This window comes from Fusarium subglutinans (genome assembly GCF_013396075.1).
Source record: "Fusarium subglutinans strain NRRL 66333 chromosome Unknown NRRL66333_c0000009, whole genome shotgun sequence".
Classification (NCBI taxonomy): domain Eukaryota; kingdom Fungi; phylum Ascomycota; class Sordariomycetes; order Hypocreales; family Nectriaceae; genus Fusarium; species Fusarium subglutinans.
Genome location: NW_023502072.1, coordinates 190,932 through 212,432, shown reverse-complemented (window position 1 = coordinate 212,432; position 21,501 = coordinate 190,932). Strand labels below are relative to the sequence as shown.

Genomic DNA, 21,501 nt, shown 5'->3' with positions numbered 1-21,501 from the left:
GTTTGTGAGGCTGCATTGGATTTGGGGCAGTTTTGCTACAGAACGATTCTTTGTGAGACTTATTATTGATCATTAGATTATATAGAAAGTCTTAGAAGCCAAAAATGATGCAAATTCCATATTTTTTGATGACATTCACGCCAATGGTAACTTGCTGTTGACTTGCTGTCAAGGCTGGTTTATCTTCTTTGCTGCGTATAGCTACCCACCTACCTACTAACCTACTTGGTGTTAGTGATCTGCTGTACGAACAGTTCTGCCTTACAAACTCATCTGACGTCAGAAGTGAGCTACATTGTCAAAATAGGCAAGTCGTGTTCTGTTTCAGCTCCACTCCCTCGCTGATCAGAGGCATCGAATGTGGCTCTGCAAAAGACCTTTTTGTCCCGCCCTAATTTGGACTAAACATGAAGGATGCTAGTTAAGATTCATGCATAAACCTAGACCAACGGCAATCAGATTTATCACCCGATGTCATAATCAGGGCCACGTATCATCGCAGGATTCTTTTGTCGTACCAGACAGAGGCGCTTCGGTCAGCATCCCCCTGGTTGATCGGCATCAGCTGCACAGCCTTGGAGAGATCAGCAAATACCTGGATGGATGCTCAGGGCCGAGAGCTGTGCCGTCTTGTATCCTGATCGCGCTGTAGCCCACGACGATCGATCACTAAGCTTAAAGCTTGGTCATAGCAGCATCTTAGCCGCTTCTGGTAATTCATTTACTATTCCATGTCTATTCAACTGCTTCAACGCGCAGAAACCTGTTATTTTGTCGATAAAATATTGTGCCTCCAAGCCTGGTAAAAGGGCCAAGCATCAGTGGTAGGTCTGTCTGTAAATGAGGCTTGACTCTCAAATCAAGACCCCGTACCAAGACATCGGATCATGTCAATGGCTCAATTTAATGGTGCCCCAGAAGCAGCAAGAGTCGCGTAGAACAGCTTTGTTCTCCCCATGATAACCATACGTCCCTTGCCTGCGAATTGGAAGTTGGCTGCATTGATTCCTGTGTATATCTTGCCAATGAGCTTTCCAGAGCGATTCCAGACATGCACGCCATCGCCGCAGCCCGCGTAGACATTGCCTTCAGAATCGCAATGAATTCCTAGAGTCAAAAGCAGTCAGCACACTTTTCGCTTTTTGGAACAGAATCTGTTCTCAGTAAGAAGAGACTAATTTCAATTACCATCTGGCAGACGAGCTGCTGTAAAAGCGAATGTCCTGCGATTGTCCCATGTCCCATCTTCTTGTACATCGAATCGGTAGCTATTATCACTATCAGAAGTCTAGCCATTACTGCTAAAGTCGAGACTTACATAGAGGCGGGACGAGTGTAGTTATGCCCGAATAGTGCATTGCTTATGCCAGTGTCTGTAACATAAGCGTGTAGTCCATCAGGTGAGAAAGTGAGTCCTGTCGTTCACTAATCGTTAGCAGCCACCTTACATCATATGGTAGCAATCTCCGTTGCCTCACCATTTGGAGCGACGAAGCCATCCGCAACAACAGTCAACGCTCCGGTATCTGGGTCGAAGCGATAGACTTGATTTTGCAGTCCAGGCTCGGGGCGGAAGTACTGCCAGTAGCCATACATGGTATCAGTGAAGTAGATATCGCCGTTACGTGGATTGACAGAGACATCATTAAGGGAGTTGAATTGCCTGCCAAAGAAGTTGTTCACAAGAGCTAAAAGGGCAAAGTTAGTGCTTGTGACAGCGCAGAAATTTCTATGAGTCCTTACTTGTTGTATTATATGGTGCTTCCGGATTCATCAGGTACAAAGCGGAAGGTATCTTGTCGCCTTGTCCTTCACCTGCGAAGATGATCTGACCCTTATAGTTCGTTCCACCTGCGGATTATGAGTTTATGGAGACTCCCTGATATCTGGTAACCTTACTTACCGTTGGGGTTGATGACTTGCGGATCAGAGTCTATGATCGTAATCTTGACTTGGCTCTCTGTGTGTGATCCATTCTCCAGAGCTTCAGCTTCGGCCAAAGAGATCTTTTGGATGACAGATGACTTTGCAAGTCCAGTTCCAGCGTCTGGATCGCCTGCATTCTGCACAAAGAAAACTTCTTCAGTTGGAGGGTTCCTACATAATTGCGTGTTAGTACGTAAGAAACTGGTAAGGCGTGAGGTTTACGAACCATACAACAGCTTCATGGAAGATGGGATCTTTCTCTGAAGTGGCGAGAAGAGTCAATGTTGGATTGCTTCCAATTACATCGAGGAACTCTGCATCATAAACATGAAATGGTCGTTCAGTAAGGGATTCATAGGTAACTCCCGGCCAGAGGAACCTCTATCGAAGTGTTAGCGCAGGTCACTATCATTTTTATGCTAGCTCACAGTTGTAGCATTGGCTTCTTTTGGTGGAGGGACATGCTCCAGAACATTGAAGCTCTTTTGGTCGATTATTTGGGCTGTAGCTGGTAACTTGGCAGGATCGATGACAGTAGGCTTTGCCTGAGCCTCACCGAAGAGGCCGAGGCTATAGGGAACCAAGACACCAATAGCGAGCGCTCCAATGGCCATGGTGGTAGTATTTAGAAACGAAGATTGCTGTGTCTTGCTCGTTCCTTGACGTCCAGAGCCATCTCGACTCTTTATTGTCGGTGTACCCCGCTTTGTCGACATTTCTGAATCCTTGTTCTGCCTCTTCAAAGCTTGTACTCGGGATCGCGCCAATTGGTCGGCATGAATGAGGGACACTGATGATGCAGGGGAGTTGAGCTTTTCCGTGGATGCAGTAGATGTTGGTCTACCTAATCTCCCAATCGCTGTTGCACAGAAGTGATGCCAATGGCGATGCGACGATATTGCGGAGAAGCTTGATGGGGTACAAGGAGAGTTTGTGAACTCAATGATATTCCACAAATGATCCAACTATTGGGATTCCATGGATATCGTTGTCAAATGAAGAGCCCGAAACGATTTCATGAATATTGAAGATAGATTCGAGGTTCGTTCGGTCCATACGGAAAAGCCCGCATTCCGACTGCCGAACCGAACCAGCGGAAAAAACGAGACCGGGGTATTTCCGACGAAGATGGACTCTACAAAGAGAAGCCAGCGATATTTCACGATATAACTTATATCTAACATCGTACTTTGGATAACGTTGTATTCTTCTACACCATTCTGAAATATGTGTCTCGCTATCGCTAGTTATTGTGCTCATTGATAATGTGTCTCCCCACTGAAGCGGCCTGAGTATATCCACAATGTGAGAATATGGCAATGCGGTTCGTCTCGTGGCTCATCATGGTCAGCAAGCACGCTCAACGAAGCGCAATGATTCCACACTACTATGGAGCAGCAAATAGCACGACACTCTCCAGTGGGGTACTGAGGCACGTCGTGAGAATTTAGTCTCCTCTTGGCACTGGTTTGACAACATAAGCGATCATGGCGCAGCAAAAAGAACAGAAACGGGCGGGGTTGATGATGTTCACTCCAACATCACATTCCTCATTTCTGTATATTCAAAGAAAACATCATAATGCCTCAAGTGTCTCCATGGAAACAACGAAGCGACGGCCTCTGGAGTCGGCCGCTCATCGGCCCTGAGCGTATGTTCGACCAGTGGCTCGAGATCGACGGCTGGACTGAATGGATGGGCGCAGTCATCTTCACACTCGCTCCGTCTTACGCGTCTCATATGAACAGCAATGCCCATGTTGAGACGTGGTTCAGGAAAGCAGTATCGTGCGTTTGCCTTGAGAAGTCTTCCCTCCTGGCAGTCATTGAGCGTGGCCAAGAAGAGTCGGCAGTCGCAAAGTCTCGAGACTTCGTCTACCGCCCTCTCATATCAGATGATGACTTTTCTGAGAGGATTAAGCAGAGGACCACCGTTCTGTATACCGAAAAGTCGGCTCAGGAGGGCTTGAAGTTACTCACAGACGACTTCTACTCGACTCCAGAGAAACGCATCAGCCTCGAGCTCGGAGACCATTTGATCCACATATCCTTTGTTTCTTCGTCCTCCGAGGCGGGGACTTTTGCCCTTGCAATTCGCTACAACCATGCATTGAACGATTTCTGGAGTGGTGCGGCTATCCTCAACAATATTCTTAGCAAACTCGCAGACGGCTTGAGCACTACCCAAGTACTATCGCTTTCATACAAAGATGCGTCTCACTCTTCTCTACACCCTTGCTATCTCGACTTTCTCCGTGATCCTATCGGAGACACTCCCTTGGATGCCGAGTCTCAAGAAAAGGCAGCGCAGCTTCTTGGCGCCAATCTCGGCAACATCACTCTTTGCCCTATCTCGCAAGAACCAGCAAAAGACCGACCTGACACCGACTATTCCGTGAGAAGGCAGATTCTGTCGCAAGAGACGACGCAAAAGCTCTTTAAGCTCTGCAAGAAGCATGGGGTTACTGTGACGGCACTGTTGACGGCATTACAAGCACTTGCACTCCTCAAAACCTTTCCTCCCGAAGATGTGTCCCGAACCGTGGCGGCACCTATCTGTGTGAGTAACAGGCTGCGTCAGACATCTTTTGGTGGCAATCAGGGCCATTCAACTTCTTCGAAGGCCAGATTGAGCGAGATATGTCAAGAGGCAGCCTATATCGGGCCCGTCATGGCAACTACTTTCCTTGTGTCTCCCTTTGACGTGAGTCCATATCTCAAGAACCATGACGCTTCTGTTAGGGAGGATAATTGGAGGCAGATTGTTTGGGAAGTTGCCCGAAATGTTGGTCGAGCGACAGATGAGGCAGTCAATAGCAACCTGAGTGAACATGTGGATTGGACTCAAGGCCCAGCTGCCTTTGGTGGTGTTGCGCACGCAATGGAGGCGATGAAAGCCGGTCTACTGCCTTCGTAAGTCTCCCCGGCATTTTACCATCATAAAGAACTCGGCTAATCATTGCTTCTTCCAACAATATCGATAGACCGCCTGGCATGTTTACTCCTCTGTCATCAGCAGGTCTGTTGGACGGGCATCATCTCCCAGGGTCGTACGGATCTCTAGATCCAAATGATAAAACTGCGCTGAATATTAATGACTTTTCATTTTATTCACGAGTTAGCAACCTTTTTGGACGTAAGTGCAATTATCCTGCTTCTCTCCATGCCGTTCGTGTTTTATAGTGAAACTAACTGCTTCATATGCAGCTCAAACATGGGCTTGGACATTTTCCGGAAAACTCAATATAATATTGGTGATGCCTGATCCACGAGTACGCTCCGTTCCGAATATTGAGTGGTGGAATCTGTTCAACGAGATGGTTGTCAAAGTAGCGGCAGAGAGTTTGTCTGATGTTAGTGCTTAGTAGATGAAGCTTACAATACCAACCGCCTCGGCTCTAGTGTTTCGTTCATGTAGGGCGCACTTTTGGAATCCGATTACTAGCCGGCGGTAAATTGATTATTACCGTGTAATGGCAAGTATGGCATAGGAGTAGCGCAATCCAGTATGCATATTGGCTCGCCTGTAGGATGAAGATCTAACAGTCAAGAATAATGTGACATATTGTCATTGCTGTTCATCATTATGTCTTCACTATGGCTCAAATAGTGGCGGAGTGTCTTCGGAGATAAACCACGAGAATGTCTGAAGGCTTGGCTACTGATGCTTCGCCGTGGCGTCAATGACAAAAGGCGGGGAAGCCATCTCTGACTCAGTCATATTTTGCGCCCTTTGAATGTCTTTCATGTAATACCTGCCGAGTCGCTTCAAAGCGCAGCTAGCATATAAGAGCCCGACTCCGCAAAATCGTACTACTAGCCACCAATCCTTGCAGTAGATTACGATGAACTCTTTTGATCCCCCAGACCAAGGTGCAGAGCTAGACTCCCTAAGCTCTGCCTTCCAGGTCGCCTTCGATCGGATCTTCCAGACTACCCAGAAGGTTAGTGGAGAGCCTCTATTGCGAGTAGCCCAAGGAACTCAGGTTTCTATACTGAAATCAATCAGCACCCCTGGAGATGCTCACTCGGTGGAGGCAGCCATTGAAGATGCGTTCACCATCTCTGACTATCGAATGCGAATGAATCATACCAAGTGTTTCAGCTTTATTCCAGCGCCTACCTCGCCACTTTCTTGGATAGGTGATTGTCTGTCGAGCGCTTTCAACTCTTTCGCTGGATCGAGACTGCAGGGCTCTGGTGTAGCTATTGTTGAGCAGACGCTACTGCAGTGGCTGTCAGCTAAGGTTGGACTTCCAGATACGTCTGGAGGTATCTTTGTCTCAGGGGGCTCTATGGCAAATATGAGCGGCATGGTGCTTGCGAGAGAATGTATATTGGAGCCCGATACTGAGCACCTGGGCGTCGCTTATCTCTCTGATCAGACACATCATTCTGTCAAGAAAGCCCTCCGCATCATTGGTATCAGGAGAAGTCAGATACGAGTTGTCCCGACGAATGGATGCTTTCAAATGGAGGTGAGCGCCTTGAGAGATGCCATCAAAGCGGACCGCGAAGCAGGGCTGAAGCCTTTTGTAATCGTGGCGACATGCGGGACAACAAACACGGGAAGCATTGATCCATTGGAAGCGCTCGCCCAGGTTCGCGATGAAGAGAATATCTGGCTCCATATTGATGGTGCATACGGCGCGTCCGCTTCCCTAGCTGCGACTCGGAGCTCTGTCGCCAATGGTCTTGGACTGGCAGACAGTATCTCTTGGGATGCACACAAATGGCTGTTCCAGACATACAGCTGCAGTCTTATCCTTGTAAGAAACAAGATCAACTTGGCCAAAGTTTTCAACAACGACGGAGACTATCTTCGCGATGCTGTCGATGACGAAGAGATGCCCAACTTTTGGAACCTCGGCATGGAACTAACACGTCCCTCGCGAGCGCTGAAACTGTGGTTCACCCTCCGAGTCCTCGGCGTAGAAAGATTTGGGAAGATGATCGATCACGGTATTCTTCTTGCGGAAATTGCTGAAGCCGAGATCACAAAGTTGTCGGATTGGGAACTCACAAGTCGAGCGAGTATGGCGATAGTGACATTCCGATATGCACCTGCGGGAAAGACTGAGGAGGAGTTGGATGAATTGAACGCGGCGATCTCAAAGCATCTGGTTAAAAACAATATCGGACTGATTTTGACTACAAAGCTACGAGGGAGAGTCGTTCTGAGGATCTGCTCTATCAGCCCGGTGCTAGGCGGGGACGAGATGGTGGAGGTTATTCAGCAGACCAACAAGGTTGCGCAGCTCATTTCTAACCAGCGCACTCAATAACCAGCCATATTCAGTAACATTTGATACCTCGTTAATCCAATTGATGCACAAATAGTATTTTGCAACGGGAAATTGACCGTTGATTCAGGCTGACTGATGATTATTTACGGGAATAATAGCGAATATGTCAGCTTACCAAGCTCGCCCTTCGGAAGTTCCGGACACAGCGAATCTTCCGAAGTCCAGATGCCGTCCTGTTGACAGGCCTTCAATCTTATCTCGGATCTCAGAATTGCACCATAGCGCGCGGTTGACTCCACGATGTAAATGGTAGGTTTGTCAGCCCAAGATGTGCTACAGACGCCAGCCAAGAACGCTGGCCCTCGAGCAGGTATTTATCTTGGCTTTGCATTCCATCGTAGACTGGCCCGCTGTGAGCCTCAATTCAGCAACAGCACAACATGTCAGTCACGAAACCCATCCTCATCTCAGGCTCCGGCCTTGCTTCATTGCTACTGGCACAATCTCTTAAACAATCCAAGATCCCGTTCAAGATTTTTGAACGTGATGAATCTTTCATTTTTCGCGCCCAAGGGTACAGGCTTCGTCTTTCAGCAGAGGGTCTGGATGCTATTGAGTCTGTTCTCAATAAGAAGACGTGGCAACATTTCTGGGATGCCTGCGGCAAGACGGGCGGAGGTGGATACCGGGCATTCGATGCAGTGACTGGAGAACAGACAGAGCATGTCGTTGCAGAGAATCTCTCATCGCGAGATGGAAAGATCGTTGGCATTGCTAGAGGTGATATGAGAAGAATTTTCGCAGAGGGTTGCGAAGACTACGTTGAATGGGGCAAGAATGTTATAGGCTACGAATTGACTGACAATGGTGTTCGCGCCATCTTCTCCGACGGAACAAAGTCCATCGAAGGATCCATGCTCGTCGGCGGTGAAGGAATCTACTCCAAGGTTGCGAGACAAGTCTCGGGCGGTAAGCTCAAAGTCTACGACACTGGCGCGAGGGGTATTCACGGCCAAGCACCAACAACAGCATTCAAGCAGCTCGGTGAGGGAGTGTTCCGACTCCGCGACGATACACGTCCCGACGGCCACGCCTTTCTCATGACAAACGTTCGCTCCGGAGATATGAACAACCCAGATGTGAGCTTTGGCTGGACCATGGGCGGAGCACCAGGTGTCATTCGCGCGCCGAACGACAACTACACGATTGTCGGAAAAGTCGCTGCGGATATCGCAAAGTCAATTGTCAAAGACTGGGACCCAAAGTTCAAGCCTTTATTCGACAACATGGACGAGGGCGAAGCTGCGTTCTGGAAGATTACTTGCTCGACTCCGTCGGGCGTACCTGAATGGAAGAACGAGCCTCGTGTGACGGTCATTGGCGATGCAGCTCACTCGATGACACCTGCGGGCGGAATTGGCGCTAACACAGCTGTTCGTGATTCAGCACTGCTTGGACGATTGCTGCGTGAAGCTGGCGGGTACAGTCCAGGCGTCACAGCGGCGTATGAGAAAGAGATGCGGGTTTATGCCAGTGAAGCTGTCCATCAGAGTTATACCATGGCTGCGCAGGGTTTTGGGGTCAATATCGATGAGGAGACGACCCCAATTGTCTGAAACGTCGATCGAGTGCGGGGACATGATGACGTCAGACAAAGGAAGAGCGAGACAATATTTAATAAAGATTTGAAGTATCGATAAAGGGTGATAAATATAGATAATTAAAATATATACATATAAATAGAATGTGACACTAAAAACACAAGCAGGCAGTAGATGGTTGGGGGGACCTGGGGACATCGGATTGTGGCACGGTATCGGGAAACGCGGCGGCATTGCGTAATGCTCTCTCTACGAATCACGTGAAAGCTGATGATCCTGCCTGCACAGCCAACCTAACAGCTCCTTTCATTTTATTTTGATCTGCTCTGACTGTCAGCAGCGTTTCACGTCCCTCATCTGCCTTCTTCTCTTCATTATTTGTTTTGATGTAAATACCATGGTTCAAATCACATGATTCTCTTGAGCGGTTGCTCTATGACCGGTTGATCTCCTACAGAGTTTGCGACAAAACCTTCCAAAGACGTCTCAAAACTGACGAACCTACTCCTGGACCATTCTCAAACATCATCCGACGCAAGAAAGGGGAATTTTGATACGAATTGACCATGCGCAACGATAATTATTCAACGCTACTAGAAAACTCGACAAGCTCCAATTTCGACGATACTCGTAAATTGACAGCAAACAACGATATCGCGCTGATCTCGAGCCTGTATTCACTCGCTTTTTCCACTGATATCAATCGGAAGTCACTTCGTACTCAACAATCAACACCAAAGTCAAAGTCAGAGTCAGAGTCAGAGTCAATTCCTCAAACATCATCGCGATGCTCTGGTCTTGGCGCGATGACGCCTCCAAAAGCGGGAAATGGATCAGCGTCGTAACCGCGCGCCATCGTCTCGTCAAAATTCTTGGCGTTTTCATCTGTTTCATCTGCGCCCTCACGCTTTGGGAATTCTGGGCAGATCTCTCTGTCGCCTACAAAAGAGTCTCCTCACCAAGCCTCACCCAAACTGACCAAACTCAATCCGACTCGTCAACCCCCATCTCTACGAGCGGGCCTCAATTCACTGGACCGACTGAGCAGACCACGAAATTCTGGGAGAACCTTGTTACTGAATTTTACGCAGCGGAACCTGACGGTGATAAGATCAAACCGCCTAATTCTCTATCGCGCGACAAGTTTGATCCTTATGGCTCAAAGGCGCAGATACACACGGATTGGCTAGAGGTATCTGATGAGGAAGTCGAATCATTGAAAGAGAACCATGCAAAGTTTGTGCAAAGTCTCCGACACCTGGCTCCCCAAGTACCATTCAAACGCAACACCAAGGGCATCGTCATCACTGCCAAAGGATCAGCAGTTGGTGTAGCAGCGACTGCCGTACGGATGCTACGACACGTTGGGTCACGTTTACCCGTTCAGCTCTTTCTCGACTCGGCAAACGAAGCTGAGCATGAACAGTGCAACAACACACTTTCCAGTCTGCAAGTGCAATGCTTGAATATGGACGATTTCCTCAAGTTGCCTAATACGGCAACAATTCAGCAACCAAAGGTTGAAAAGTACCAGTACAAACCTTTGTCAATTCTCTTCTCCAGCTTTCAGGACATCTTGTTCCTCGATTCCGACGCCTTTCCTATTCGAAACCCAGACCACCTCCTTACCGTGGAACCGTATAAAAGTCGCGGACTTGTGACCTGGCCCGACTTTTGGCTGCCAACTATATCGCCTCTCTTCTACAACATCGCCGGAGCCAAAGCACCCAACGTTACTATCGACTCTAGAAGTTCAGAATCCGGAGTTATGCTATACAACAAAGCGAGGCATGCTGACAGTCTCTTACTCGCAGCATACTACAACTTTTACGGCCCAAGGTTTTACTACCAACTTCATTCACAGGGTGCTTGGGGATCAGGCGACAAGGAGACTTTCATGCAGAGCGCATTGGTTCTAGGCAACCCCTATTGGCAGGTCACTAGGCCAGCTACGCTGATTACCGATGAGAAAATCAACTGGGGAAGCGGTATCTGGCAGGCTGACCCTGAACAAGACTGGAAGCTGCAAACACAACAAGGACGAAACCAAACGGCCGTATCTACACGGAAGCGAAAGACGAGGATAACTGAGGACGAAGTAAACATTACGAGTACAATGTTTGCACACCTCAACAGAGTCAAATTCGATACTAGGCATCCAAGTCAGGTACTGGAAGACCTAGTACCTGAGCGTCCTGACGGAACTCGTTCGCGACTCTGGGGAGACGATGTGGATAAGATCAAAGACGTTGCTGGATACGATCTTGAAAAGGCGATATGGGAGGAGGCCATCAAGGCTAATTGTGACCGAGAGTTGATGGAGGAATGTGACAAGATACGAAAGTATTACGAGGCAACGTTTTAGATCGGATGAGACAACGTTCACACGGCCCTAATAATAATAGAGATTTTTTTTCATTGTCATCATAGTTTATCCAGAATACATATGCATCCTTATTTTACAAGACCCGAAGATACGCTTGCTGCTTACTTCTTAGGGGCATACTTGATACCGCTGTCCGGACAAGAGCTCTTGCTTCCATCAGGCTCAGTAGACACAAACTGGCCATCCTGCAGCGAGCCCTTGACGTTGAAATGGTACCAAACCTCGCTCAATGAGCCATTGGAGCAGCCGATGGTGACACGAGCACCATGGTGCTCAGCCAAAGCATCCACAATCTCATCAGCGGTGTAAGTCTTTGTCGTAGAAGGCTTGATTCCAGCCTCGGCAAGCCACTTGTACGTAGGAAGAGTCTTGAAAAGTGAGATGGTCTTCTTGACGTAATCGGCGGCTTCAGCGCCGGTCTCGTAGTTGGTGTAGCAGCTTGGCTCGAGGGTGCTGATGCATGTGCCGTGCTTGCCAAACTCGTGCTCCCAGAGAGATTCGTCATTGCCGTCTTGGCTGACCCAGTACTTGTCCATGTAGGACACGGTCTTTTTGCCGAGGAACTTGGTCACGAGGTCCTTGATGTTGGTGTACTCGCGGGACTTGTCGCAGAACTGGGGATATGTGCCGTCGCAGTAGTCAGGCCAGAGACCGTGAATAGTCCACGAGTCTGGAAACGGTTAGTTTGAGGGATAGTGTTTGGTGCAGGTTTCTCATACCATGAGGTCCAGCTACAGGGTCACTATCCCAGAATTGAGTCTGAAGAAGCTGGCCGGCGGGAATGAAGCAGCAAGTGTCTGCAACAGCAGTAGTGTTGTGGCATGACAGAGGAAGATCCTTTGAGCAAAACTCAGCAGTGGGTTTGCCACCCGCAGAGCAAGACTTTGCCTGCGCTCCAGCAAGGTAAAGCGCAAGAGGAATGAGAGCCTTGATGAACGTCATTTTGAAGCTTATAATTAAGATTGACCGACAAAAATGGATAGTGTTTACAAGAAATACAAGCGATACTTATATTCGACTACGAAATACACGTGGGAGGCAAGTGAACTGTTTATCCTGTCTAGTGTCGGACAAAGTCGACAGATGAAGCAGTTGTGTACGGAGCAGACAAGGTGGTAACGCTGATAAGCAGCGATCTGTATCGTCAAAGAACCCCACGTGCATTGTATGCCAGATTATTACCAGGACCTTTTGTCGCAGCCAATGAGACAGCGAGTTGGCCCATTGCTGGGTGTTGATCGGCGACAAAGGGACCTTTAGGGAAGGGAGATGTTGCAGATGGCGGCCAATGCCGTTTGAAAGAGTTTGTAGCATGAATATCTTGCAATTTCTATAATCGTGTGAGGTTTTGCCAAATCAATTGAGAGGCTGAGTCGTGTTGTATTGTTGATGGGAGTTGATCGAGAATGAGGGGAGAGATTGATGGACCCTGGCAGGTCAATGCCGATTTATCCGTCAACGGTCACCGGTATTGAATTGGGAACGCGGGATTAGCCATCGTTTGTTGTACTTGCCTATAAAGGTTACCGAGCATCGAAAGTCAATTCATTGTGCAGAGATGGCTGGACGACTGCTTGATGGTCGGATGGTCGGGCAGGTCAACAACCGATCTGCGGGACAACGGCTGACAGATTGGACCAGTTTCAGAAGGTCAAGTTGGTGGCTTTCATCACTAGATTGCCTCGGTTAATTGGCGGCCGCATGTCATGTCCGTCCCGTTATCGGATGGACAAGTGAATCAATCGGCCTCGGAGGTTGCCGCTATTACGGACACCGCCGCAGATTAGCTTGCAAGTCAACGGAATAAATTCATCCGCAATTAGTGCCACCATCCCACGGCGTTCATTCCGCTATGACCTTATCTTATCGCACGTCCATCACAGACAGCACACCTGCATGTACCTCGCTTCGCCGTCGAGTACAGAGTAACTTACCTGGGAAACATTTCTCTACACGGTTAGTGACAGAAACATCATCCGACATCCAGTTATAAATGGAAAACAAAAAAGCAATTGTCGCTGATCAATGTTCATGAGGGTCATTAGAGTCCAAGTGATATTTTTGGCTCATTAGTGTAGGGAGTAGGGGAGCTTGATCAATCTCAAACACTCTAAAGAACTGCACAGCCGCATTGTGTCCCTTGTTGGCATGTCCCTTGTGTTCAAGATCGGCATTTGTATTTCGCATTGCGCATTGATGGTGTCGATAACTGTGTCTATGCGGAAGTTGTTTTAAAAGTTTATCTCGTTGGGATGAAGGCTGATTGATTGCCGTCAGATTCCTCATCTCAAGCAAGGCATCGAAGGAACGTGATACGAAGCAGTCTGTAGACACTGAAGCTATCTTTCCAGCCTCGCGCATTGAGTTTTTCGTCCCCAGTATCCGTAGACAACGCCAAGGTCATGGGCCCGAGCTCTGCATCAAACATTTTCCTGGCTGATAAGATAAGTCATGTTCAGCTCAGCTCAGGCCTCAGGGGTAGAGCTGGCCGAAATCCGAAACCCCCGCCACAGCCGTGAGAAATTCTCCGATCATCTCCAAGAATCCTCCATCCCTTTTCAGGTACCCAGTTGCGAAGAGTTACCCTCTAGGGCTGAATTGCCATAGGGCCGTATACGGATACGTTAAATGATGAGCTCGCTTCAAGGGTGAGCTTCGTGCCGTGCCCACTAGAAATGCAAATATCAGATCATGAATGAGTCGCTGTCTTGCTGCCTCGCTTGTCGGCATTAGCGGATCATGGTCCCATTGCTATGACTTTTAGAGACGCTCAACAACCAACGTAGGCACAATTATCCTAACGATGAATGAACTACGCAGCAAGCATCATAGATGAACAATAGAGTTTACCTGTCATCTGAATCTCAGTGGCATCGAACATCAGCATCGCATAATATACAATGCCGTTCTTCTTCCGTCGCAATGGCATTGTCATCAACAATCAACCAGAAATGCATGACTGTAGGGTAGCCTTTGATCTTGATGGAGTAGCATCCTTGAACCTCTTCTCCTCGATTGAGAAGTCAACGAGACCAATCGGGCATTCCTTTCGCCAAACTTTCTATTCTCGTCACCATCATCCATAGTTTGTTTTACCATCTCAGGTGAAAACCCAAATGCCACCCTGTCATGATGTGATCGCTCAGCAGCTCTGCCTGACAGCTCCAGAGCTCTTCTGTGGCTGCGGGCCGTTTGATGCCCATTGCGCACTAAAAGTTACCCACTGATTTCTGTTTCAAGCTCTTCTGGGAACTGTTGCCGAGGGAGTAATCAAAACGAGACGGATCGACCGGGGATAGTCCACTTTTCGTCGATCCGGCATTGGTGTTTTGTTCAGGTGGTGGCGTTCTCAGCTAAATGCATTTAAGATTGCGGATGGGGTCCTCGACCAAGTCAACTCACTATCAATAGAAGAAGTCACCTGAAACGAATCTTTCTGGAACAAAAACTGAAACTAACTATTCCGAGAAGATCGTGGATTTGCGCCTTGACTTTACGCTTTGGCATAGCGCTTTTCCCACTACGGCGGACGAGCTTGTATCCTGGTCGTGATTCTCGGCCGTTTTTTGCCTTATGCATTAGCTGACGATGCTTGTCAATGATGTTCATAACATATCGAGACGAGCAATAGCCGAAGAACGCGGCAAGCTCTAGCCGAAGAGTTGATTCAATATGCACCAAGACCAGCGAAACTACATGTGATATGCAATCTCTTTATCATGCATACAATTTCAACACTGCAGTAGTGTCTTCGCTCACATCCATCTCAACTGACTCGAACCCCTGCCGGCTAAATTTGGAAGAAACAAACAAACGTCAAAGCCCTTCACCGTCACCACCAACCTACGGTAGAGCCTCATGAAACGTCTGAGCGGCGATCGGATTGACACTAGGTCATGGCTCAAACCCCTGGACCCGAGTTGACCGAGCGAGCTGTGTCGTGCTGACCAGCATCAGTGCTCAAGTTCCTGTCACTCATGACTCTCGTCGCGAGAGCTCAACACAGCTTAAAAGGAAGCTCATCGCCGGCTTCAATGTCTTGTTTCTTTTCCAGCATCAACAGTCGTTCTATCTGCTTTTTTCCTATTATCTCTCTTTTCTTTTTTATTTCCTTATTACTTTCGTTTCAGAGTTTCTCTTAGTCACTCGCTACTATTACCAACCACTCTCGCTTTACAAGCTCAAACAACTACAACAAGTACTACTACAAATCTTTATTTTTTATTATCATCATTCCAACACTCGTTTAACGCCATGCGTTTCTCTGCTGGAATCATCCCTGCCTTGGGAGCTCTTGCTTCGCTGGGCGAAGCAACTCCTACTTTCCTCGGTGGTGGAGCATCAGGCTCTGCTGGCGGCGAGATCTCGGGTGGTGCTGATGTCCATCTCGGAGCTGGAGCCGGCGGTAGTGCTGATGCTGGTGCTGGTGCTGGTGCTGGTGCAGGAGCCGGTGCAGGAGCCGGTGCTGGTGGTCACCTCGGCGGTAGCCTCAGCGGCGGAGCTTCCGGTCATATCGGAGGTGAAGCTGGGGGTGAGGCTGGAGCTGGTGCCGGAGCTGGAGCTGGAGCTGGAGCTGGTGCCGGCGGAAAGGTCGGTGCTGGCGCTGGTGGAAAGATCGGCGGTGAAATCGGCGGTGAAATCGGCGGTGAAGTTGGCGGCAAGATTGGCGGAGGTGCTGGTGCCGGTGCAGGAGCTGGTGCCGGTGCTGGCGGAAGCGCTGGCGGCAAGATCGGTGGCAGCATTGGCGGCGGCGCTGAAGGTCACCTTGGAGGTGGTGCTGAAGGCGGTGCTGGTGCTGGTGCCGGCGGCAAGGTTGGTGGTGAAATCGGTGGTGAGGTTGGTGGTAAGATTGGAGGAGGTGCTGGTGCTGGAGCCGGAGCCGGAGCCGGTGGTCACCTTGAGGGCGATATCAAGGGTGGCGCTGGTGGTAAGATCGGAGCTGGCGCTGGTCTTGGTGCTGGCCTCGGTCTCGGCGGTCTTCTCGGTGGTGGTATCGAGTGGAACGCCGGCGGTGGTGCTGACTGGAACACTGGAACTTCCTGCAGCATCGGCAACGCCTGGAAGGATCACATCCTCTTCCAGGGTGTTTGCGCTCCCGAGACCTCGACTACTCCCGCTGTCAATCTCGGCCTGAACCTTCCCAGCTGCCAGATCACTGGTGACATTGGCTTCGCTTGCGGCGCTGACTTCCTTACTACCCCCAACGTTCGTGTTGGTCTCGGTGGCATCTCTGCTTACATCGAGATCGATCTCTCTGCTTCCGCTGCCGTCCACCAGTCTGTCGAACTCTTCACTGCCCCCAAGCTTGGTATTGCTATTCCCGGTCTTGATGCTGAGCTGAAGGCTGCCATTGAGGCTGCCATAGCCATCGATCTCGTTGTCGGCTGTGGTAAGGCTATCGACCTCTCTGCTGGTGTCTACGTCAAGTTCCCCGAGTCTGCCTACGTCGATATCTCTCTGCTCACCAAGGAGGTCATCCACGCTTCTCTCGAGGGTCTCGTCACCAAGGCTCTCCCCGTTGGCGTCGGTGCCGATGTTGAGCTTGGTGCTGGTATTGATCTTCAGATTGGTCTCCGTCTTCGCTCTGAGCTCAGCATTGGTGGCGGTCTCGAGATTCCTGTTCTCGGTCTCGGTGGCAAGGCTGGTGCTGATGTTGGCTTCGGTGCTGGTGTCTGGTTCTCTCTCTTCGACTACACTGCTACCATTGGCGGCGGTGCCGGTGCCAGCGCTGGTATTGATGTCACTGGTGAGTTTGGCTGCAACCTTGGTCTCGCTATCGACAAGAAGTTCGACTTCAGCGGCGGTCTCTTCGGTCTCATCCCCAACCTCTCAGTCGGCCTCGCCAAGGGTATCAAGTCTACCTTCTCCCAGAAGACCCGCGGTACTTGCGGCAGCTTCATCGGTCACTTCAAGAAGGGTGGCTTCATCGGCGGCCCTACCATCTCTGCTTCCGGTGCTATCACTGCTACTGGCGGCGCTTCTGCCGACATCACCATTCCCGCTGGCGTTACCCGCTCCGTTGGGTTCTCTGGCTCCATCGGTGTCCCTGATGTTTCTGCCTCAGTCGACATCCCTGGTGCTTCCGGTGATCTCACTGGCTCGGACTCCCTCCCCGTCGCTACCACTGGTGCTGAGATCCCCTCTGACTCTGCCTCATACGAGGCTCCCGCTGTTACTGCCTCTGGTGACGTGACCGGCTCTACCGAGCTCCCTGTTGCTACTGATTCCGTTGAGGTTCCTACAGGCTCTGCTTCTGGCGATGTCACTGTCTCTGGTGCTATCCCCACCGGTCCTGAGGGCGTTCCCACTCACACCATCCCTGCCGGCGGCGATGTCACTGCCATCTTCGGTACTCACACTGCGGGTGCCATAGTCACTGTCTCTGGTTCCGAGGGCTTCACCACCTACATTTCTGGCTCTACTGGTTTCACTACCGTTGTGTCTGGCTCCGAGGGTTACACCACCGTTCTCTCCGGCTCCGAGGGTGGCTTCACTACCGTTGTCTCCGGATCTGCTGGCTTCACCACTGTCGTCTCTGGCTCTGAGGGTTTCACCACTGTCGTTTCCGGTTCCGAGGGCTACACCACTGTCGTTCCTGGCAACTCCCCTTCTGCTACTGGCGGCTCTGACTACAACCTTCCCTCTGCTCCCGCTGGTGGCAACACTGGTGCTACCTCTGCTGGCAACGTTCCCGCTGAGTCTGGCAGCCTCCCTGCCAGCACTGGATCCGCCGACTCTGACAAGCCTGCTGTCACCACTGGTTCTGGATCTGATGCTGAGGAGACCTCTGCCCCTGCTGTCACTGCCGCTCCCGATGCTTCTGGCATGATCACTAGCACCATCCGCGAGACTCACGTCTACACCATCACTTCTTGTGCTGCCTCTGTCATCAACTGCCCTGCTTCTTACACTCAGAAGATCGTCACACAGACTGTCATTGAGCGCACCACCGTCTGCCCTGCCACTGCCACTGCTGTCCCTAAGACTCCTGTCGAGGGCGGTAACGGGTCCAACCAGGGCGGTGACTCCAAGCCTGGCGAGGGTTCTGACAACGGTAACAGCGGCTCTGCTCCCGCTCCTACCTCTCCTCCTGATGCTGCCAAGACCACCATCGACCTTGTCACCATCACCCAGGACGTCACCACCATCGTTCCTTGCACCAAGTTCGTCACCAGCACCTTCGTTGCCCCTACCACTGTCCACGCCCCTGCTGCTCCCACTGTCACCATCATCCAGGGACACACTGGCCAGGCTCCTCAGCCTACCGGTACCCAGCAGCCTGGTGCCTTCACCACCCTCACCCGAGTCCCGGCCACTGCCACCGACTCTGGTGCCTCACCCGCTGAGGGCTCTGAGCAGCCTGCCAACCCTCAGGCCCCTGGTAACGCTGGCCCTAGTGCCCAGCCTACCTACAACGTTCCCTCAAACGGAACCATCCCTGGAGGCAAGCCCTCCCCAACTGACCAAGTTCCTGTTGTTGCTGGAGCTTCTCTCGTCAGTGCTGGATCTATGCTCCTCGCACTCCCTATGGCCCTTGCCTTTGTCATGTAAATAGCTTAATACCGAAAGCCCTTTGGCTTTCAACAGATAGAACATAATTCATATGACTTCGAAAAGTTTCTTCTTATTCTTTGGGATCCTTTCACCTTTTGCTTCTGTGACTGCTTGCCTTTGACATCAATGCCTTGCCTTTGATCGCTGAACAGTCTCTCCGCTTCTAGCTCTTTGGTGTTTCTCTGATATCATCCGGCGACATGTGTCAAATTCTTTGACAATTTGTTTGATCTTTGGCAGCTTCTTCTACTCAACCAATACTGCCTATCTGTCCAAGATTATGTTATTCTCATGTTGTCCATTGCCAGCTCGCCGTGGCCCACAAACTGGATCACCAATGTCCATCTACGCAAAGGTGCTCGAAACCAACTTGACTGGTTGGCTGACTATAGAATGAAACTAAACATGTTAGCGAAGACTGGTCGCGTCGTATATCGAAGCTGATCACCAGTTGCAAGTGACATTGTACGCCAGCCGCCTGTGAAGTCTTGCTTCCGACCGATCAGCAGTATTGACTATTATGTAGCCTACGAGGCCCAGGCTAATCCACAAGCCAAGGGCGTGTATGAGCGATAGGAATGGTCACAGAATATCCAACGGCACTGTAGCGGCGTTGTGAAATTAATAATTTCATAGAATTAGTTACAAGATTGAAATCATCGCCGTAACGCCTTTTGTCGTATATTGCCCAAACGCTCAAGCCGCCCAATCCGTTCCGGGTATGTTCATCTCGATGACCTAGCCCTTGAAACATGCACCACAGTTTCGTTTTTGACCATGATGCCCCCAACACCCGCTGGATGCTCCAGATTAGCCGTACTGCCCGGACCAGTCACCGTAGCAATGTTTCCATGTCGCCGATCTTCGTGCTCGAACTCTGAATTGAAAGATTCGCTCCCACTTGGCTCGCTTCTGGCGAGCTCGTGTGTAGAGCTGGACTCGTCCTTCCCTATAGTTCCGAGACGAATCGAGTGCTTTGTCTGGCTTCGACCATAGTTACTGCCGAAGTTGTTTGATCCGGATCTGATCGATGATACGGGGTTCGTGCAGGTGAAGAGATAGAGGCAGGCAGGTCGGATGATGGGAAGACAGGCTGTAAAGGATTAGTGTGAGGCAGACATAAGGGACCGGAAGTTAAGACTGACTGGATACTGTCACCAAGTTGACCTCGACTGATGCCCAAATAATGACGGGAGCCAATTGCCACGTCATGTCGACTGACTTGTTGTCAAATGATGCTGACACACTGACGATGACGAGACCAGCGACGCAAACCCTGGAAGATGTATTAGCACGAAGCGATTAATGAGAATACAGGGAGAGATCCTACAGAATACCGAACATGAACATGAATATGATGGCAATCTTCTGCAGGGTCGGAAGCTGAAGCTTCTGGATCTGAACGATGGGCAGGATCAAGATGCCGACGTCTATTATAACGTGCGCAAGGACAGTACCAAAGAAGAAGTCACTACTCTTGATGGCACAGGTATAGTGTCCTATCGTGGGATCCCAGAACGCTCGCACGGGGTAGCAGTGGAATGTCGTCAGGAATGTCTGATATAGTGTGAGCTTAGGCCTTGCGGTATCTTGAGGCTGCTTACGCGAACGAGGATCCAGAGAATGGAGCAGACCAACAAGACCGAGACGAAGATCTGGATGTTTGCGACGCGGAACATGCGCCAGTAAAAGGATAGGATGGAAATCTTGGCGAAGAAGAGGGTGAAGGCGTAGAAGTGTTCCATTATAAAGAGATATTTCTTGGTTGTGTAATTGGCTTCCGTAAAGGTCATGCCCTCTACGTCCTTGGCGTGCAGTCCGAAGCCATGGTGAATCCCTTGTAAGAAGTCAGCGATTGTCGATGTCGATGTCGAGGAGGAACCGTGCAGATAGGTAATACAATGCCCCAGCAGACAGCGGTGACCTTGATGCTGTTAACGATAATCCCAAGTAGTCGCGTGTCCATCAACATACATAACTTGCACAAGCAAAGTAATCATCCCACCAGAATCGGATCCTCGTAATTCTTCGGCTGATGAGACGTAGGATAAGAAAGATAGTCGCAGCTGCAAAAGTAATATACTCGGCGGCCCAAAGATCAGGCTGTCTCGACCGCATTCTGGTATATGTCGTGCAGCGTCAAGAAGTAAGAATGACAACTGAACCCCTCGATTAGCGAAAAAGCAAGGTGAAGTGCCGGGGATGATATACGTCTGCCGACCATGTCAATGAGCACCGTCGATCATTTCATGCAGCTAAGTACTGTAGCCTTGTAAGGATGCCGTGCTAGACCAAGCCTCGATCCAGGGGTAGAATGCTCCGACAGAGGGGGGTGAGCTTAAGCCGTCGATGGAAGGTCCAGGCTGTGTTATGCTTGGAGATTGAGAAGCATAGACCATCGGGGAAGAAGAGGCTCATGGGATAAAGAATTGTTGGGCCGTTTGCTAAACTTGGCGATCGGAGCATGTGCAAGCACCTAAAGTGGTAAGCAGCCACAATTGAACACGGACCGTCTAGCATATTGAAGACTGACGGGGTTGCATCATTACGGTGAAGACAAGCAAGGTAAGGAGTGCTAAGAAGAGAAGCACTTGTTTCATCTTGGACATTCGTAAGGAAGTCAAACCGGAAATGCCGAGTAATTGTTGGTCATTGAATGCCGACTAACCCAAATGTTGCTGCAGACTTTACGAATACAGTATGTACAGGTTGGCTGTACCGTAGCAGTCAAAGCGTAGCACTAGGATCCAAGCCCCAGGCTTAGAACAAGGGTTCTCCATGATCCTCCA

At 50.0% G+C, this 21,501-nt stretch overlaps 8 protein-coding genes across 8 annotated transcripts; 5 read left to right on the top strand and 3 right to left on the bottom strand.

The window, feature by feature from the left end:
• Positions 1–898: 898 nt before the first annotated feature.
• FSUBG_1627 (gluconolactonase) lies at positions 899–2,540 on the bottom strand (the record flags this gene model as incomplete). The annotated part of the gene is made up of 8 exons (XM_036679314.1): positions 899–1,107; positions 1,189–1,268; positions 1,319–1,415; positions 1,479–1,688; positions 1,744–1,851; positions 1,904–2,097; positions 2,153–2,307; positions 2,355–2,540. 8 exons carry the CDS (start codon positions 2,538–2,540, stop codon positions 899–901), a joined length of 1,239 nt encoding a protein of 412 aa, XP_036542888.1.
• Positions 2,541–3,507: 967 nt separating this feature from the next.
• Positions 3,508–4,842, top strand: FSUBG_1626 (l diaminobutyrate decarboxylase; the record flags this gene model as incomplete). Its single annotated transcript, XM_036679313.1, has 1 exon — positions 3,508–4,842. The coding sequence occupies one exon, from the start codon at positions 3,508–3,510 to the stop codon at positions 4,840–4,842; it is 1,335 nt and encodes a 444-aa protein (XP_036542887.1).
• A 928-nt stretch (positions 4,843–5,770) lies between these two features.
• On the top strand, positions 5,771–7,210 carry FSUBG_1625 (aromatic-amino-acid decarboxylase; the record flags this gene model as incomplete). The annotated part of the gene is made up of 1 exon (XM_036679312.1): positions 5,771–7,210. One exon carries the CDS (start codon positions 5,771–5,773, stop codon positions 7,208–7,210), a length of 1,440 nt encoding a protein of 479 aa, XP_036542886.1.
• Positions 7,211–7,611: 401 nt separating this feature from the next.
• On the top strand, positions 7,612–8,787 carry FSUBG_1624 (uncharacterized protein; the record flags this gene model as incomplete). Its single annotated transcript, XM_036679311.1, has 1 exon — positions 7,612–8,787. The coding sequence occupies one exon, from the start codon at positions 7,612–7,614 to the stop codon at positions 8,785–8,787; it is 1,176 nt and encodes a 391-aa protein (XP_036542885.1).
• A 772-nt stretch (positions 8,788–9,559) lies between these two features.
• On the top strand, positions 9,560–11,137 carry FSUBG_1623 (MNN2-type II membrane; the record flags this gene model as incomplete). The annotated part of the gene is made up of 1 exon (XM_036679310.1): positions 9,560–11,137. One exon carries the CDS (start codon positions 9,560–9,562, stop codon positions 11,135–11,137), a length of 1,578 nt encoding a protein of 525 aa, XP_036542884.1.
• A 122-nt stretch (positions 11,138–11,259) lies between these two features.
• Positions 11,260–12,100, bottom strand: FSUBG_1622 (ribonuclease T2 family; the record flags this gene model as incomplete). The annotated part of the gene is made up of 2 exons (XM_036679309.1): positions 11,260–11,828; positions 11,878–12,100. 2 exons carry the CDS (start codon positions 12,098–12,100, stop codon positions 11,260–11,262), a joined length of 792 nt encoding a protein of 263 aa, XP_036542883.1.
• Positions 12,101–15,412: 3,312 nt separating this feature from the next.
• FSUBG_1621 (large-conductance mechanosensitive channel protein) lies at positions 15,413–18,709 on the top strand (the record flags this gene model as incomplete). Its single annotated transcript, XM_036679308.1, has 1 exon — positions 15,413–18,709. The coding sequence occupies one exon, from the start codon at positions 15,413–15,415 to the stop codon at positions 18,707–18,709; it is 3,297 nt and encodes a 1,098-aa protein (XP_036542882.1).
• A 728-nt stretch (positions 18,710–19,437) lies between these two features.
• Positions 19,438–20,830, bottom strand: FSUBG_1620 (L-fucose permease; the record flags this gene model as incomplete). Its single annotated transcript, XM_036679307.1, has 5 exons — positions 19,438–19,805; positions 19,858–19,988; positions 20,043–20,269; positions 20,317–20,643; positions 20,687–20,830. The coding sequence occupies 5 exons, from the start codon at positions 20,828–20,830 to the stop codon at positions 19,438–19,440; spliced, it is 1,197 nt and encodes a 398-aa protein (XP_036542881.1).
• Between the last annotated feature and the right edge of the window lie 671 nt (positions 20,831–21,501).